The following is a 13522-nucleotide window of genomic DNA, read 5'->3' as shown; positions in this document are numbered from 1 at the left end:
CTTCAGTGAAACTTAATTAATGATAAAAATAATTTCCTGCAAGTAGGTTCAATATAAATTTGTAAGATTGAGAGTAATTCATAGGGATATTACAAACATACAAGAAATATACATAATGTATGTTGAATATATTCTACAATTAATATAATAATATTGTTATTTCATTTCGTGTAAGTGCACGCACCTTTTGGTTATGTTTAGTACGTGTTTACCATATTATTTTATATTATAGAATAATTTTATGCAGTCTAATAATTACGTTGAATCGAATAACAATTTTTACTGTATTTTTGAGTCGTCTTCGAAAACAGAAAAATACATCTATGTTAATACAGCAGTTGAATTAAATTCGAATGAATGTAGGAGATACTTAAATTGAGGAAAACAATAAAACTCTAAAAATTGAGAAAGCAACTTAGACTCGTATGAGTCGTCTCAGTGTAACAAAACATCCCTCTCCCTTAAAGTCATTTTTAATAAGAAAAGAATGCATCTGTATTAATAATGAAGTTAAATGAAAATCAAATAAAAGTAGAAGAAACTTAAATTAAGGAAACTGTAATCTTAAAAATTGAATGAATAACTTAACCACCTACATTTACCCCTCTAGTACTTTTTGTTAGTTTATCGTTCGATGAAAAAGTGTGGCACAGCCTAAGGGCAATAAGTTTCCATAAATGTAGTTGACTCACGTCTCGATGGAGTCTTGGACCATGGTTCCGGTGCACGAGACCCTTACTCGAGTTTCCTGTGAAAGAGACGCGATGCGCTGTCCAACTTCTACGAAACTTCTGCAACGGCACCCTTCTCGAGGCTTCCTAGTAAAGAACTTTTCAAAATAATGACTCACACCGAGAGTTCGGATTCATCGATAGCATGTAACTTATACCAGATGCACGAGACACGTGGAAGTGTGTGGAACTATGTGGACATACATTGAGTTTGCAAGGGTAGTCCATTACTTGGAATGAAATTGTCATGGGAGTACAATTTACTATAACTTCTTTTGAAGCAATTTAAAAAAAACCAATATTACATTTTTGTGTTTAGTATCTTTAACTGAAAGTTGAATTATTCGTTACAAGTATCGCTTGAGGACTTAAATGAGCTGGGAGATTTATTTTCCACTCTTATCTGTGAAACAGATTGCAAGTGCATTGATTGCAATACATTATTCACGTCGTAAAGCAAAAATGTATTGTATCCATTATGCTTGAGGGGTGTGAATATAAATTTTTTGTGGAATATGAATAGAGTTTTAGATTTTCAGAATGTCATTTTTTATTTAAAACGGCCTGCAAGTGTTTTCGATCGTTTTTTTAATTGTTTTATAATAAAAATAAATAAATGGCGCTATCTACGGCAAAACGCCCAAGCTTGTCGTGAAATTAGTTTCTAATTCTAACGCTAGATGGCGACTATTAGAAATTTGTGGCGCCATCTACGGCGATACGCCCAAGCTTGAAGTAAAATTAGTTTTTATCCATAGTGTTAAGTAGCGCCATCATCATTTTATTTATCGACATTTGTAGTTTATCACGACAAACTTGGACGTTTTGCCATAGATGGCAGCACTAATTTATAAGTGCTGCTATCTAGCGTTCAGATTAGAAACTAACTCATTTTTTATTATTAATTAAAAAAGTCTTTGGACCTGCATTGGTTAATTAACAAGAGTTTATAATTACTTACTATTCGAATGCTATTAAAGACTGTTCAGTTTGTTTATCTGCAGAAAACAACAACCAAGAAATTTATATTACCAAGTTAGTCTACAATTTATTATATTCGAAAGCTTCCACTTGCCACTCGACTAAAATATATTCAAATTGATCTTTTGAATAAAGATGAACTTGTACATTGTACTTATTCATAATTAGCACATTTGTTAATGTCTAAAATGGTCTAAGACTTCTGTTCCTAGATTATATTTATTTGAACTGTTGTATAAACGAACTATTATATGTACTACTCATAAATTACACGAATGAATCGAATCCTTTAATCGATCCTGTTAGATCCCTCAACATTTCTGCAGAATAATCAACATAGGGCTCCAACATAAAAAATCATAAAATAGAATTTGTTATGCAGTTTTTTAATGTTCTAGTACAAATTAAGACGTAATACACATGTTCGAAACGATACAATTTTTGTATACAAAATTATTCGTGTATACGAGTCAAAATACCTAGTAATTAGCACAGATAAACATATCGAAATGTCGTAAAATTATCACGACAATTTGTGTCACCTTCTAGATAGAATAATTTGACAAATCACAAATTAACATTTTCTTGGATAATATCCAATCCGATTTATAAATAATTTATTAAAATTTATATAATTTTATATTGCCACTGAAAGAAACCAGAAAGCACATGCAAAAGCATTCTGATCAATAATTATTTCGTAAAATGAATGCAGAAGCAGAAGGCTTATACACATACAGTTATAATATTATTATATAGCTACATTATCAGATTCCGTAGAATTATTAGGAAAGAATGCAAGCTTGTACTGTTAAATTATTTCACTGCATTTGATGTTTATAACAAAAGGTTAGGTTAAAATTATTAACATTAATACACTAACTACTGGAGACTGAAGCAGACATGTTATTTTATATTTTATATTACCATCGTTTCTATTAAGAACTATGATCATAAAACTATTCACCTTGTAATGCAAGTATATCAAAAAATATAAACTTTGTGTAGTAAAGATGCTACAAAAATATTACGACAAGGTACATGTAAACTCAAATCGATATCTTAACAATCACACCTGTAGGTAATGTATTAACGCGAACCTCCGTTTTTGATATAATAATTTCATATCTGTTTACCTAATAAAGTAGTGTTAAAATATTCACAATAGATATATAAAATGATTATGAACGTATCGATAAGTTTAAAAGCATATTTACATAATTTCATTCTCCTTTGTTGAATAAAAATAAAAATTTCATAATACACACTGACTCGTAATTTCTCTCTATATTAATTTTACTACTGTATGTAGAAAGATATTTTGATTATTCTTATATATAATTCCAAATTTCCTTACGAAAGTAAAAAATGTCATTTGTCACCTGATTTACTTATTATAACAGGCAAATAACTTATATCTGAGTAAAATTTATAATATATACGTGTATAAGTCCATATTCTAAAACTCATACCTATTTAGGAAACATTGTATTCAATCTGCTACAATTAAATAGTGTAGCGTACTTTAAATCTATTTACAATCGATAGAGAATAGTTCTCGGTACAAGTAATATAAATAAACATTTTTATAAACTTCGACTAATAGAATTACCATTATAAATCAAAATTATTGTATATTTACTAGCGCTTCTTGCCAAATATTATGCCCTACGCAAAGTTCACGCTCGTTTATTAATTAACAAAAATTTACTTTTAACGTTTTGGCAGTTCTTGGAAAGGCAGAATAACTTTATGAAATATGCCTCGTTTCCTATCATTACATAAGTTAAATATATGTAGTTTTATAATAGACTTTATGACATTAACTAACTTGTTTTAAGAAGCGTGTGTTCTGAATGTGAAGGCATGCGTCGGTGTTGTTCCTTTACAGACACAACTCGTTTTATTGCACTGTTATGTGCATGATATAGAAATGCTATCGTTAATATTGTGCGATGAAATTGTGGTTTCCATTTTTGTAGATCTAATATCCATAAATATTACGACATCTTAAGCTTATGAATACTCCTTCATCGAATACTTCCTAATGAAAACCATTCGATTGTTTCCGTTGTCAAGTCGAGACGTCCGAGTGGTAAGCGTATTCCACCAAGAAATTCATTTTCTTGTAAAGTGTCATGGTTCCATATTGTTGCTTCAAGGGTTCTTTCTTTGATAACATCTAGAGACATTCTATATTCCAACTATAACAAGGGAGTATATTATATATAAAGCATATATTTGATTGAGGATGAAAAATATGAAATTAATTAATTTATCCAAATTTCTCACCATTTCCATAAACGAAGGATGACAATTCTTTTTTACGACTTTCGTTTTACGTTTCGTTTTCTTTGTTGGGTCAGGTTTAAGATAAACTTTAACGTATGTATTTGGTTCTTGTCCGTTCGCTACTTTGGGCAAACCCCTTGCGTGATGAACCATTACATAAAATGTTCCACGAGTATAGTGAAGAGACATTTTAATTTGTCCACTTTGTACATCGTCTCTGACTATTTTCTCAGCCCACCAATTGCCAACTAATCGAAATAAAATAAAATTGTATTTACAGCATATATTTTTACATGATACACATCGTATTTCGCAAGTTTCACTGTACCTTTTACTTTACGTAAATGAATATCGGCATTTTGTTGATCGCGCAATAAAGGATGAAAGAAAGTATATACTAAATCGCTTTGTGAAATTTCTGTTGCCATTTTGAATAAACTCACGAGGAACTTTTCAATATCCGCGCGACGTTTATCAGCGACTTGTTTTATATTAGACCTTCCAACGCTCATTCCACTAGGTAGGCTACATAAAATATATTACCATTTATACTAATTTAATTATACCATTTCATACATTTTTAAAATATAAACATTAGAAACAAAAATAATGTAATTTATCTTTTCGGACTTTATTTCGAAAACAATTTCTTTTATATCGGGTCTTTGGTCTGATTAGATAATATCGGAAAAGATAACATAATTAAGCTCTGATACTAAGGTATGAAGTACTTTTCAATTAAAAATAATGATACAATATATTTTCATTCTTCATTTATAATTGTTGAACACCGACTGTACGTTCGAACTGTGTTAGGATTATCTTTTTAAAAAAGAAGTTATTTCTACAGGTATGTACAATTAGAATATTTTTAGTATATGGAATAAATATTTACCGTTAAATTTCATGTGATTTTCAGAGGAAGACATTAAAGTATCAGATATGGGTCTTAAACACTTTCGTGCCCAAATATCGATGACAAAAAAATCAAACAAGGAACCCTTTACACCAGAATATTACCGAAAAATTACGCAAACTGACTCTACTATACATGATGACGAACATGAGAAATTGAGGAAGTCAATTTACAATTTTAATATTAAACATTTAAATACCTCAACATAATTATCAACAAGTAGAGGACAATAATAGCAATAGATTATATATAAATTCAGTCAGTAAAAATTATTATTACCTGAACGAACAAGTTGGTAAATAATTTATACAAAAAATGAAGCAAATTACACGAATGAAGACATACATAAAAAAAAGAAGAAGAAGAAAGAGAAAAATGAACTCCGTCAATAAATGAAGTGAAGTTATGTTTACTTACCTAGCAACTTTTGCAAGCGGAAAATGGATGCACAGCTTCTGATAAAATTCACAAAATTCCTTATATGACCGGAATAAATAAGTGGGGTCTGCGTGACCTTTTCGCTGTATACGCAAAATATACATGTAATATTTTTCCGGGTCATATCGTTTTTGATACCCGTGTACTTGAACACTCGTCAACTGGCCTTCTTGTTGCATTCTGCAACAATCACACAAATATATTCGCTTTCAATATCATAAACAATTTTACGAAATACTGTGGTAAACTTACGTATACGTTCGCGGAATGAAAGATAACAATGCTCCATCATTATGATCCCCCGAAAATCGTAGTTGCGCTAAATTATGTAAGAAAAAGTTGAACTGTGTAAACCAACTTTTCAGTGAACTTTCTATCATTCGGGCAAACGTGGCAGCTGCTTCAGGATTTGTTTGTTCAGGAAGAAGAGCTTTTTGTACATAACTGACTGCATCCACGGTTACACCAGGTATACCAGAAGAAGTCATCTGCGAATTCGTGTAGTTATTCATGTTAGACATGTTCACTAATTCCTTTATTTGTATATCACTAAGTTTTTGTTGTATGATATTCAGTTTATACACATGATTCTTTTGGCATAATAAATTATCCATCTTTATGCTTTCTTTTATATTGTGGGTCTAAATCGAGTGTGTTTAGATAACTTTACATGATGTATCCATTATTATAGTCGTTGTTTATTAGTTCTCGAACGCTTTTAACTTTTCTCTTAATTGATTCAAACTGCTACACATTACGATATTACGAGAGCTCGGACGATAAACACTAATTAACAATACATCGCATACAGTTTAGCGTGATAGCGGACCACTTTTTGATAAAGTCCTTCCGTTGCGGTTTTGATGTTTTCATAAAAGAATAACGGCTCGCATTATCATATTATCGAGTTAAAAATAAACCGCGTCTTTAATAGAATAATTGTACAACACAACAAATAAATATGTGATTATATTAAAATAAAAGGAATGATATTATTCTATAATAGTGTTATATTCCCAACTCCAACAATATAATTAACAGTGGACATACCAAACCAAAAAGATGAAGGATAAGGTTCCCGTGTTTTCGCACTACATTAAATGCTTGACAACATAAATCTACGAAGTGATGAAACTTGGCTGAAGGTTTATCACCACCATTTATAACGTATGCCATGTCAGATGTTAATACAAACGGTGTCCTATCCCTAATTTAAAAAAAAAAATGGTACGAATAATCACTGTATTCACTGATTATATATTCATTGTATATTCATTTTTCGGCAAAGTACTTCGAACCATACACACAGTATTATTACCTTTTAAAATTTCCAAACATTTGCGCATCACCCAAGAATTTCCCGAAGTCAATATGGAACAGATGACCCGACGTTTTTAACATAATATTGTCATTATGTCTATCACAAATTCCTAAAATGTAAGTAGCGACGCTATAGCCTGCACAAGACGCGGTGAAATTTTCTACGGCCCTTTCATATTCGAGTTCCGAAGGATTATGCTTTGCCAACCACTCGGCAATCGGTCGATCTTTGAACGAACCGGTTAGGCCGAATTCAACTTGTATTTTTCTTAATGTTTCTGCATTCGTAACCATTTCTAGCATTCCACGCTTATGACCAGTAGGCACACAGGCAAATGTTACCATTTTCAGATCAAGACCTTCTTTCAACCAAAGTTTATCCATAATACGAACCATTTGAAGGGTTAGCATATCTTGTTGCAAATCATCCCCGACCTTTAACATCATTTTGATCCAAAATAAAATCTTAGGATAAACTAGGTATCGGATATTCGTCTGATAAACATACCTTAAAAATCGCAGGACAAATTACGTCATCGCTACTAATGAAGTTGATTTTCAACGGAAGCGTATATGAAGGAAAATATGAACAGCTTTGTACATTTATTCCAAACACTTGTTTACTAGGAGATAGCGGTAAGCATGTGCCATCATCCTCCATTAACTGACAGTGTATATTTTGTAAACCAACTTTAAGTGCATCCATCCGCATCGAGTCTTTCGTTAGTTTGATATTTTCTGCTACTTCATGTAAATTCTGCAGGAACATGAATTATACTGTTACGATTAGTAAATCCACTTAATGATACAATGTAAGAATAATGTATTACACCTTAACAAGCAATTGCTGTGTAAGGAAGCTGTTTCTTAATGCATCACCGATAACGGCAAGTAACGCTCGTAACATCAACTGTAATCTCCTATGGTAGCGCGCGTGGCTAATATTTTTGTCATCTTCTGGCGTAACTTCAGCAAAATTCTGAAAAATAAACATACATTAAAACAATTACTCGGCTTTTAAATTATATTATTCATAACTATCGTTTCATTTGTACCTGAGGACTCTGTCCAGGTAATGTTTGCGTTAACAACCAGTAAATGTGATGAGCCACCCGCGATGAAAGTAACGCTCTTTCCAATAAAAATCTCGAAAGAGGAGACGATTCGTACGTTTCGTGTTTCAATGCTTGCAATAATTGCGGTAAATAATCTACAAGTTCATCGTTACTCAGCTCCCGAATCCAACCAACTGCCATTTCTCTAACTTTCATGTCCGGAAAGCTATAAAATATCTATGATTATTGAGGTTATTAACATGTATGTAAAGATTCTTAAGAGATAATTACCAAGGTAATAGTAATTGTAACGCTTGAACCGGAGGCAAAGGACTCCAAACTCTAAGGGATGCATGGAGATCAGGCAAGCATGCCCAATCCCAACTATGGGCAGCTAAAAGAACTTTAGGCAACGCTTCAGGCCTGTCATGTAGATAATGACGTTTCTCCCATAAAATTTCTCTTTCTTCGATAAGTGGTCTATCGATAGAAAAAATAAATATTAATCATGTATTTAAAGACATTCTGATTATTTGAGGTTATGTAAAGATACCTTGAAAATGTATGCTGTTGTGTGATGTCTATCAATAATTGTTGCGTATTTTGATCCAATGAATTAAAGTCGAGAGATTGAACATCATAATCTCTTAATTCTGTAGGAAATAGTACCCTTCCTCCATAATCAGGTAATTCTAACCCAATAATAGGTTGTGTATCCCCATGAGGATGAATTCCGGGCGCTGGAGCTGGACCTAATCTTTTGTCAGCGATTGCTGGCCAAAGAGATAAGAAGAAACTTCCTTGACTCATAACACTGCAATGACGAAAAATAAATATATAAAAAAACATATTACAAGGTATATCCTGTTTCTATGAAATAGTTAATTACCCTTCACAATCAAAAAATTGTATTGATCCCCAACCTAATTCTTCTTTGTGCATAGTATTCTCTTCGGATGAATTTGATTCGTGTTCAGTAGGTTGTAATGTGCGGCCGTATAAAACTAACACTAATCTAGCTTCCCTTGGAACCTGACATACACTTATTCCATGAAATTCCAACCTTTAATATAAACCATAATTTAGACCCGCAAAATAGATTATAACTCCGAAATAGTTAGCATCAAAATCATTACCATGAATTAAATAAAATTCTAGGATAAAAATTGGAACTGACGGCCATAGGTTCGGATAAAACTGGATTCCCAACAGGTCTAGTTCCATGAAATATTTGAGCTGCTACAATATAATCATCGTGCTTCCACGATCCTGGCAATCTATGTAATGCGCCAACGCGAACTAATACAGTGTCCAATTCTTCAGATGAAATTAATGTATCTATTATATAAAAGTATGGATCAGTCAAACTTTCTCACGACATATTATTTAACAAAACAATATTTAATGTTCTTCTTACTTGACGGAAATTCTCCCTTGCTCTTCAATTCAAAATCAACTTTGAAGGCACGACAGTAAGTTTCTACGAGATCCTGAATCGCATCGCGTATCTTGCGACAATGAGAAGTTATCACGTCGGGGAATTTCGTTCGTAACGTGACAACGGAATAGTCACCGTCTTCATGCAGAATTTCAGGTTTCTTGCACTCTATATTCGTCGTGTGAACTTGTGGTAAGAACTTACAACATGCATTCACGAAATTATCGACCGCTTCTGTAATTTCAAATGTTTCTATGTTTCCCATTAAAGCACAGACTGCTTTTACCGCTTGAACAACACCGCGGGGTTGTAGTTGCGGTAAGAGACTAGAACTATGATCGGTAGTTGCCAATTGTATTGCAGCAGTTTCAACACGTTCCATTTCATTTTCCACGGTCTCTGTAATTTTTATAAAAACATATGCAATTATTCAATTAATATTTTATCAATTTTTGTACGGCAATATAATGATACGAATTTTCCTACTTCATACCTAGCAATATAAGCAGCGTTTCGTACGAAATAGGTTGTAAAGGTTCATTTGGAAGAATATCTTCCAATTTAAGACATTGATCACGATTATCATCCTGAAGCTATTGAAAAAGTTAGATACGTGACACAAATGATAGTTGATTCAAATATTTTTACTTACAAATAAGTACTTACCGTTCGAGCTATACATCTTTTTATTTGTGCTTTAGTCTGAATAGCTAATTCAATGTCTTTTTCTAATTTAATACACTGATGTATATATTCGTATTGAGCTAAAGTCGTGTTAGGTGCAAAATATTCTGCCAACCCCCACACTCTCAAACAATATTTTTCTATATTTACTGTATCTTCATCTTCTAAGGAACAAGCAACATTAAGAATGACATGTTCAACGCTACAATTTACTGTAAAAAAAAATATTTATATTATAAATTACATTATTAAAAATGATTTAACACACTTCGTAAATATATAAAATTTTACCGTCACAAGTAAATGAAATGGACGGAGTATTATCATCAGAATCTATTAATTGCGGATGTACAACCAATTTTATACTTGTGCCATTGGGATATAAATTCTCCATCATTGGACTGATCACGTGTCCAATATTTGTACTAGGATCGTTAAATGGAAAATCACCTGTACATACGCATTAACGCAAAGATTAGATGTTGCAAAGCATAGTAGATTAAATTTTATTTATTTTACTAACTTCGTACGGACTTCATCATTTCGTGAAAAGCTTTTAAATCACAATCGTGAAGCGATGATCTAGTTTTTCTCACTGTTACGTTTTCATATAAGCGTGTCTTTCGCTTCTGCTGTAAAAATCGATATGATTAGAATTAAAATTATTATTCGTTTGCTTTCGTATTAAAATTTTTAGTGTAATTACTCTTCGATCTAACGAAGTTCTTCTTCTTTCAATGGTGTTCCAAGCAGACGAATTTCTAGGAGGTAGCGGTGGTGGTGCGGCTGGGGATACAGCTGGAGATTTAGCCGACTTTTCTACAGCAACATAGACTGGATCTGAATTAACGCTTTCATTTGTGCTGTACATGTAATCAAATGGATCAAAGGGATCATACATTGATCCATTAATTTGTGATTGTGCCTCTGTTTAAACATAACATATTGCCGTAAGATGCATGGTAACACTTCAATAAATTTTATATTTATGTAAATTTTCAATGTAACATTACCATCTTTTTGTCTTTGTGCGATATCAACCTGATCATCAGTCTTAACAAGTAATGGATCAAATGCTTCGAGTACACTAACTCGAACGTTCGTTTTATCCTCTATATGATCGAAAGAACTCAAATCTATAAGATTATTATTTGGCTTTTTCTCTATTACTTTTAATACACTTAGCTGCTCATCATCAGTACCAAATGCTGGCTTTTGAACACCACATCCAGAATGAGTAATACTTGGTCTGTAATTCATAGGTAACGGAGGTATCTACAAACAAAATTAAAAAAAAAGATACTATTATATTTTATGTAAAGTTTGAAGTTCTATTAATGGAAGGGAAGTATAAATGAACATGAAATTAATATGTTTAAACTGATAATCACATTAAAACATTTATAACACAATATACCTGCATAAGAAAATAATTTTTTAAATCACAAGAATTCCATGCAGGCTGTAATAAAATTTATTCATAAAAATATTATTTGAATAAAAAACAAAATATATACACATTTAAATAATAACAAATATTATTAAAAGTATAATAACACATATTCTTACTTGTGGTGTTGTATCAGGTACATTACTGTTAATACTACTGGATCTTGACATGATAGGACTAATTTTTGGAGTCCCAGGTGTACAGGGTGCAGTGGAAGATCCAGGACCAGGAGAGAGTGAGTGATATCGAAAGTCTCGAGAGCGATAACTTGCAGAACTACTGCTACGTGATATTCTTGCCTGCTTCTTTAGTAGAGAGGGATGTGTTTCCCATTTTGGTTCTACCAATAATTTCCTGCTATGCAACCAATATTATTTTTTATTAATAATTTAAATAAACAATACTCTTGTAAACATCTTATAATTAAAATCTTACGGTAGTGGAGGTGGAGGTGAACAGTAACCAGTTAGATTATCTTGCTTCACTGGACTTGTAAAATTGATCAAATCAATAGATTGTTCTTGACTTGTTGTAGCTGATGTAGAATTTCTCCTAGATGGAACTGGTGGTGGTGCTAATATCACAGCATTTTTAGATTGATTGGTATTAAATGTACCAGGCCTTGGTCGACTTCTACACTGAAATCTATACTTTCATATTTTAGAATTTTTATTATATTTTAGAATTATACAATAACTTATATAAATCAAAAAGTTCTGCTGTAGTTTACTTGCACAATAATTACATAATAAATGAAACAATAATGCAATAATATTACAAATGTTTAAACAATATCATTTACGTTTCAACTTGCTGTATACTATCTGCTTCTGACACATTGCTATGTATTATATTATTTCTTCTGTCCACATCATTGTGTGGAATACATGTTTGTTGGATATTACTAAATTCAGAACGTTGCTTTTGCAATTTAAATTTTTCCAAGGCAAGACTTTCCAAACTCAATGCTTGCGCATGTTCCAGATCTTCTTGGAATTGACGTTCATAATCAATCACCGCAGATCTTTGAGCACCTGTATTTCTATTGGAGTGTGACATCTATAATTAAATTAAATAACAGTTAGCTTGTTAAAGGATGACAGAAGCATACAGATGTAAATACAAATTCAAGGCTTATGTACAATTAGAACTTATAAATATATTAATAAATTACGATATGAATTATGATACACGTATACAAAAGAGTCACTTCAGAGAAATGTAATATAAAAAAAAGAAAGAAGAAAACTTATTTCCATAGACACACTATCATTCTAACCTATATTTGACGTGTGCATGCAAAAATACTAACATATCCAATTAACAGAACTATAAAGCAATAATTATAATAAACGCATAACTGAAATTCCTATAAATATCAAATGGCACGAGTTAATCCTGTATTAGTGACGAGTTCTTGAAATTGTCACTGTTATAAGTGAAGTAAAAACTGTCTTCATGTAAGAGTTGTGTTTACACTGATCACAAATCGCAATATCTGTTTGCGTGAATGGAAGGAAATTGTACTATTGCTATAGAATTTATCGTTTAAAAACCCGCGTTATCAATTTAAAGAGACGGAAGTGTTACATTTCTACGTAAACAGATTCACGGCTCACCGTAGCATTATTTTCAGCGGAATGTTTCACTGACAAAAATTTCCAAGCAGAGAGACGACACGGTTTCCAAAAAAGCACTGTCACCTAATCAAGGATATGACATTTTCGATCTTAATATTGGCCGTCGCGTATAAACGACCTTACCGTGCGTGCGTATGTTTGTACACGTAGTGAGTATATACCTACATACAAATCATTCTATGAACATAGAGTGCACTGGACTTGAAGCTGCTGCCACCAATAGACAATGCACAAGCAGAAGCACCAGATGCCTTGTCTGCGAGCTTGTAATCAATACAACAATACGATGTAACGAAAAATCGACAATGACGCGAGGATCATTCTACACGATTTGGACGTTAACTCTTTTTCCGTGTGACGTTCGATCAGCTGTTAATGTGTTCAGCTTGAACGTCGATCCTTATTTGAGTAGAGGTGATTTAATACATGCAATGCGTAGGAATGCTTACAGTTAGGAATACCATTCTTGTGTTAGCAGCGCGAGGTAATAGGCGTGTACAGGATGTTTATTATAACGGCATTTGAGATATTATAATAATTTGATTGAAGGAAGGTGTCGGTTAAATTAATCATTTTT

The 13522-nt window shown here is 32.3% G+C and overlaps 1 protein-coding gene across 6 annotated transcripts; it reads right to left on the bottom strand.

Moving 5' to 3' along the window:
* Window positions 1–2605: 2605 nt before the first annotated feature.
* On the bottom strand, window positions 2606–13507 carry LOC128890449 (phosphatidylinositol 4-phosphate 3-kinase C2 domain-containing subunit beta). Of its 6 annotated transcripts, none has more exons than XM_054148922.1 (26): window positions 12925–13507; window positions 12108–12364; window positions 11741–11950; window positions 11425–11662; window positions 11273–11317; window positions 10869–11130; window positions 10562–10782; window positions 10379–10487; window positions 10147–10305; window positions 9838–10067; window positions 9665–9764; window positions 9151–9570; window positions 8870–9071; window positions 8623–8796; window positions 8287–8547; window positions 8025–8213; window positions 7734–7959; window positions 7511–7657; window positions 7187–7435; window positions 6677–7113; window positions 6409–6565; window positions 5611–5846; window positions 5338–5538; window positions 4333–4529; window positions 4005–4252; window positions 2606–3916 (listed from the first exon to the last, which is right to left on the bottom strand). In XM_054148922.1, the coding sequence occupies exons 2-26, from the start codon at window positions 12362–12364 to the stop codon at window positions 3743–3745; spliced, it is 5349 nt and encodes a 1782-aa protein (XP_054004897.1). In that variant the 5' UTR covers window positions 12925–13507; the 3' UTR covers window positions 2606–3742. The 6 variants fall into 6 exon arrangements, with proteins under 6 accessions (XP_054004897.1, XP_054004900.1, XP_054004901.1 ...); XM_054148925.1 differs by having other exon boundaries at window positions 10379–10484; XM_054148926.1 differs by having other exon boundaries at window positions 11425–11659.
* Between the last annotated feature and the right edge of the window lie 15 nt (window positions 13508–13522).

Source organism: Hylaeus anthracinus, unplaced genomic scaffold (genome assembly GCF_026225885.1).
Source record: "Hylaeus anthracinus isolate JK02 unplaced genomic scaffold, UHH_iyHylAnth1.0_haploid 12000, whole genome shotgun sequence".
NCBI classification, from domain to species: Eukaryota; Metazoa; Arthropoda; class Insecta; order Hymenoptera; family Colletidae; genus Hylaeus; species Hylaeus anthracinus.
The sequence above is the reverse complement of the archived record's forward strand: the minus strand, read 5'-3'. Positions and strand labels throughout refer to the sequence as shown.

What these genes read in the sequence shown, in the direction of transcription:
- LOC128890449 (XM_054148922.1), bottom strand. Translation starts at nt 12,364, where the DNA reads ATGTCACACTCCAATAGAAATACAGGTGCTCAAAGATCTGCGGTGATT. An exon ending in AAAATTATTTTCTTATGCAG is followed by an intron (nt 11,131 to 11,272) that starts GTATATTGTGTT and finishes TTTTGTTTGTAG; the next exon opens with ATACCTCCGTTACCTATGAA. An exon ending in ATGTTTGGAAATTTTAAAAG is followed by an intron (nt 6,566 to 6,676) that starts GTAATAATACTG and finishes TTTTTAAATTAG; the next exon opens with GGATAGGACACCGTTTGTAT.